Here is a 5206-nt window from a genome sequence, read left to right as displayed (position 1 = left end):
CTATACTCTGTCCGGTTTCTCAACATCTCCATTGAGACCCAGTCCAGGGGTTCAGCAAGAGGAGTCTGACCTGCAGGATGGATATTAAGTTATGAGTCGTCTAGCTTAGAACTGGGAGACCTCTTGACATCGTCTGGTCCTTTCTGGAACTTGAGATACATTTTTGCACTTAACAAATAAAATACCCGAGAGCCAGAGAGTTTAGTGAGTAACCCACGGTCACCCGGCTCATAAATTTTGGACCCTAACGTCAGACTAGATTTTAGGCTGTAGTTATACTTCATCCTCTCTGTGTACTAGTAAACCAGCTCTTTGTTTTAGGACGGTATCAATGCTCTGAATTTCTCTTTGCAAATAAAACAATTTGGGGTCCTGTTTTGCAGTGTTATGCCTTGTCAGTGTAAAGAAGAAAAGACAGCCTTGAAGTGACCTCCTCCCAGGCAGGTGATGTGGGATGGATAGGCAGACACCCCCTGTTCCCTAGTTCCCTAGAGTTCATGGGGTCAGCATGGGGACACTTTGTCCTACCTGACTCTCATTCAGTGAGTCCTTGTAGGCCCTCAGGTACAAAAGGAAGTTTTACTTGTTTCCCAGGACCACCGAGCACTACTTTCTCGTTTCTGCCCGTATCCATCTCAAACTAAAAGAGTAAACTTGTGCTCTTCCCACGGGTGCTGCTCCCCCGGTGTGCTCCCCACCTCCCAGCTGTCCCTCGGTTCTCCCAGGAGGTCTTCTGTCCTCCTAATTACCCAGGCGTGGGTCCTCTGTGACTCGGCTTGATAAGAGCTCTCTGGTCATTCGGTCTGTCAGCACTCACCACCATTACTTTTTTGTTGGACAATACCTCGCAAATCCAACCATTCCGTCTGCTCCGGGAGTCTGTGCCCTGTTTCCTGGACCACTGCGGCAGCCTCTCAGCGGTCTGGTCCAGCCTTCACCCATTGTAGACTGGTGGACTCTAAACACCACCCACTTTCTCACGTGAAACTCCCTACAGCTACCCGGTGAAACATCCCAGCTCTTTCAAAATCTAACCCTCCACCCCCAGTATGAGTTGTTCATACCAGTCAGACTGGACTACTTCTGTCGTCTATTTAACTAGTGATTCTTTGCTCATTTGTTCCCTCCATCCTTCAGTGAAAAAAATACAAAATTTCTTTGCAAACTATAAAGCATGCAAGGTTTTATTTGTTTAATAAGTACTCTGCTATGTGAAAGGGAAGAATGGGGTTTGGGATTTGGCGACTACCCACTGGATGCTGCTAATTTGCATATATTATCTTATTTAACCCTTTTGATAGTCCTGTAAGGTTGAGTTATATTCATATTAGAGATGTGGAAACTGAGGCCCTGAAGAAAAAGCACGTTTTCTTCCGCTGTGCTGTGGGCCTGGTGCCAGAGGTGGAGTGGTGGGGAGGAACTACAAGGTCTCCAGGCTGGCAGGTGGGTAGGGCATGCACATGAACAGCCGTCGTGGAAGAAAATGCCCAGTGTCCTGAGGACCGCAGATACGGTGCTATAGAAATTCTGAGGAAGGTGGAATTTCTTCCAGCTGGGGGTTAGGGAAGACTTCATGGAGAAGGTAGATTTCCACTGAGTGTGAAGGATAAGTAATATTTTGACAGAAGAGCTGGGAGGCCAGGACAGGAAAAGGGAGACTAGCATAGACAGAGGCGCAGAGAGGACCATCAGTGAATGGTCCACCGTGTTTGAACACAGGATTCTTGTGGAGGAAGATAAAGTGGAAAGGTAGGCTTCCAGTGTGTGCTGTAGCCTGTTCATAGATGGACTTAAATGTCTGGTTAAAAGATTCATGGTCTAGCCTGGCTGGTGTGGCTCAGTGTTTAAGCATTGACCCATGAACCAGGAGGTCATGGTTCGATTCCCATTCAGGGCATATGCCCAGGTTGCGGGCTTGATCCCTAGTAGGGGGCATGCAGGAGGCAGCTGATCAGTGATTCTCTCATTGATGTTTCTATCTCTCTCTCCCTCTCTCTGAAATCAATAAAAACATATTTTTTAAAAAGATGTATGGTCTGTTCAATAGGCATAGGGGAGCCATTACTACATTTTGAGCAGGGGAGTTGCTAGTCAGAGCTGGGATTTAGAAAGGTTACCTCAGGCACCCAGTGAATTGGAGAAAAGGGGAAATAATTAGAAGCTATTACAGTTGTCCAGTACAGATGTTCTGAGAGCCTGAAATAGCACAGTGACAGTGGGAAAGGAGAAGAGGGACAACATGAGAGCAGAACGAGGGAGACAGCCTTGGTCATTGGCTGGATTTGGGGAGTAAGAGGAGGACTGAGAGACGATTCCGCGGTGGCTAAGGATGGCGATGGCAGCGCAAGCAGAAAGAAGAGGAGGGTCAGAGGGAAACCCCTTCTGATGGTTCATTCTGTTTTGTGCAGGTGGAATTTTAGGTGCTGGTGAATTGCCTATTTCACACCTACGCTGAATGCTCTTCACCACTACTGCCACCACCATTCCCGATCCCCTCCGTCTGTCTTCATTATTAGACACACTTTTGTCTGCCTTTCGCAGTCCAGCCGAATGAAGCCCTCTGGGGCACCTTATTTGTCTTTGTGTTGTCCATGCTACTTGATGTTTCCTGAGCCCAGCCTCCCCAGCACGTGTCCTGTACACAAAAGTATACCTGGAATACATGGGATGAACAGCTGGTGGTTATAACTGACATAATCACAGCAGTGGTTCATGTTTGTATGAATGTTTTTGTTGACAAAGCACCTAGAATGGTCAGAAGTGTGTTGTTGCATTTCCCTGCCAGTCCCTCCAGGTAGGGTCACTGGACCATTGACTCAGTAAGCTGTAAAAGTTATTAGGGAATAATTGGTACATTTTAGTTTAATAATAAATGCAGTTGAAGACATTAGAACATATCAAATGGGAAAGTTGGGATGATTTCTTAGCTGCTATAAGTAGGTAGACTCTTAGAAAGAATGATTAAATTTAAAAATATATTCCAGGTGATGTCAATGCTGAGATTGATGTTATGTGTGTGTTCAGGATAAAGACTCTTAGCATTGTACTTGGCACATAGCACTTAATGAGTTTTGGATTATATTATCACTGATGGAAAATTTGAAATTGTAAAAGGGAAAAATGCCATTTTTTAGGATAGCACCAACATTTTTATTAATATGGAAATATATACAATGCTTTTAAAGTGCCCTTTAGAGGTCTAAACTCACTGTTAGCTGATGAATATAAAAATGATTTGTTTGCCCATAAAACTATCATTGCTCACACATTTAGAGAGAATCAAATTTAGAAATGAATTTTGGAAGTGTGCTTTTCTCTTCTAATCTTTTTTTGAATGAAAGATAAAATAGGTCTGGGAAAAAAAGGGTTTCTTCCCACTTCTCAGTAATTTCCCACTTCCCCTTTTGTTTCTCAGCGCCATCAGAGCACCAGTGGACAAAGGGGCAGGTAAACTCAAGTGTCTACTTTGTCCAAGGTATTAAATGTAGGTAATTAAATTCAATCCTCACGATAGTCCTGTGAAAGCATTGCTATAATTCCAGCTGGACAGATGAGGAAATTGAGGTTTAGAAAGTCTTAGTAACTTACTATTAGGTGATAGAACCAGAAGTTAAACATATTGTACCCTGGACTGTGGCGGTAGCCTCCTGATAGTCTATGGTTGCAAAACTTGTGCCCTTTGCCTCCTGCCATGCAGCCTTCCACATGTGGCAGAAGGTGGCAGCTTATGTTTACAGCTTCACATTAGAGCTGCTAGAACAAGTAATTTATTAAACCATATTGGTCCTCTGTTTTGAAGGCAGGGCCAGAATCCTGACTTCCTCAGTCACCATTGCGGGTTGCCACTGATTTAAAATACTAATTTTAAAAATAAGTGTTAAATGATTGTGAATACTTAGCCCTCCCAGTAAGTCCTTCTATAAATAGGACATAATGTTAAAAGAAACTTGAAAAGAGAAATCTATGCAGCATAACTTTTTGAAAACTTGGTTACTCCCTTTAGGAATGTGTGTTTTAAGGATTTTGATAGAGTGTGCTTTTGATAGAAGGTTTGCCCACATTAGGGGCTTTTAGGGCCCACAGTCTTGTTAGGGTGGCAGAGAAAGAAATGAATGTGCAGTGGTGTTTTTTGTGAGTGGGCCTCTCCAGTTCCAGTGCTGGGCTGAGGGTGCAGGTGGAGGCAGAAAAGTCAGACAGGAAGGGGATGGGACCAGTCAACCCACCCACCCCAACCTTAGCCTTTCTATTAGATAAAATTAGATTTGTCTTTCTGTTTTCTGTCATTAAAAATCAGCTTTGTTTTTTTTAGAGTTTCATATTAACAAAATCATACAGTATGTACTTTGTGCCTGGCTTCTTTCATTCAGCATACTGTTTTTGAGATTGATTCATGTTTTGTGTATCAGTAGTATTATTTCTTTTTTTATTGATGAGTAGTGTTTCATTATATGTTATATCAGTTTGTTCATCCATGTATCCATTTGTTCATCCATTTATTAGTTTTCTTTTTTGTGTGTGGTCACAGTTGCTTTTATTGAATATCCAAGATGAACAGGTTCTTCAAAATTTCTAAACTTCATTTTCATTAGAAATATGATCCACAGTCTTCTTTCACAGAAAATTGACACCCCGAGATGCTTTAAGCAACAGGTGTTAGTTTTCTCTTGCTTCACAAATTAGTACAAACTTAGTGGCTTAAAATATTATTCTTAATTAGCTCATAGCTCTATAGCCAAAAGCCTGGGTGGGCTCAGCTGGGTTTCTGCTTAGGGTTACAAAGCCAAAATCAAGCTGGATGGGATTCCTATCTGGAGACTCTAGGGAAGAGTCTGCTTCTAGGCTCATTCAACTTATTGGCATATTTCAGTTCCTTGTGGTTGTAGGACTGACATCCATTTTCTTGCTAGTAGTTAACTCAAGGTTGTGCTCAGAAATTAGTCAATGCTCTCCAGTGCTTGAACATGGCTCCTTCATCTTCAAAACCAGCAGTGGAGCCTCAGAGTCTTCTTGTGCTTCATATCTTTCTGAATTCTCCTCTGCTAGCAGCCAGAGGAAATTCTCTGCTTCTAAAGAGTTCCTAGAGTACTTAGATTAGGCCTACCTGGAGGCAGCCCTTACATTTTTTGTAAAGTTTCATTTTTTATTTTAAAATATATTTTTTATTGATTTCAGAGAGGAAGGGAGAGAGAGATAGAAACATCAATGA

The 5206-nt window shown here is 42.6% G+C and overlaps 1 protein-coding gene across 12 annotated transcripts in view; it reads left to right on the top strand.

Annotated features, from left to right (window-relative positions):
* Positions 1–5206, top strand: part of SERGEF (secretion regulating guanine nucleotide exchange factor) — a 197305-nt gene that overhangs the window by 110722 nt on the left and 81377 nt on the right. The window contains exon 10 of one of the 12 annotated variants that reach the window (XM_014530903.1): positions 672–1257. The exons of the other annotated variants lie outside the window; for them this stretch is intronic. Within the exon in view, the coding sequence (XP_014386389.1) occupies positions 672–770 (99 nt within the window). The 3' untranslated portion in view covers positions 771–1257. Of the gene's footprint in view, positions 1–671; positions 1258–5206 lie in introns of those variants that run through there. 12 annotated transcript variants of the gene reach the window in all.

The sequence above is a fragment of the Myotis brandtii genome, unplaced genomic scaffold, assembly GCF_000412655.1.
Source record: "Myotis brandtii unplaced genomic scaffold, ASM41265v1 scaffold782, whole genome shotgun sequence".
Classification (NCBI taxonomy): domain Eukaryota; kingdom Metazoa; phylum Chordata; class Mammalia; order Chiroptera; family Vespertilionidae; genus Myotis; species Myotis brandtii.
The sequence above is the reverse complement of the archived record's forward strand: the minus strand, read 5'-3'. Positions and strand labels throughout refer to the sequence as shown.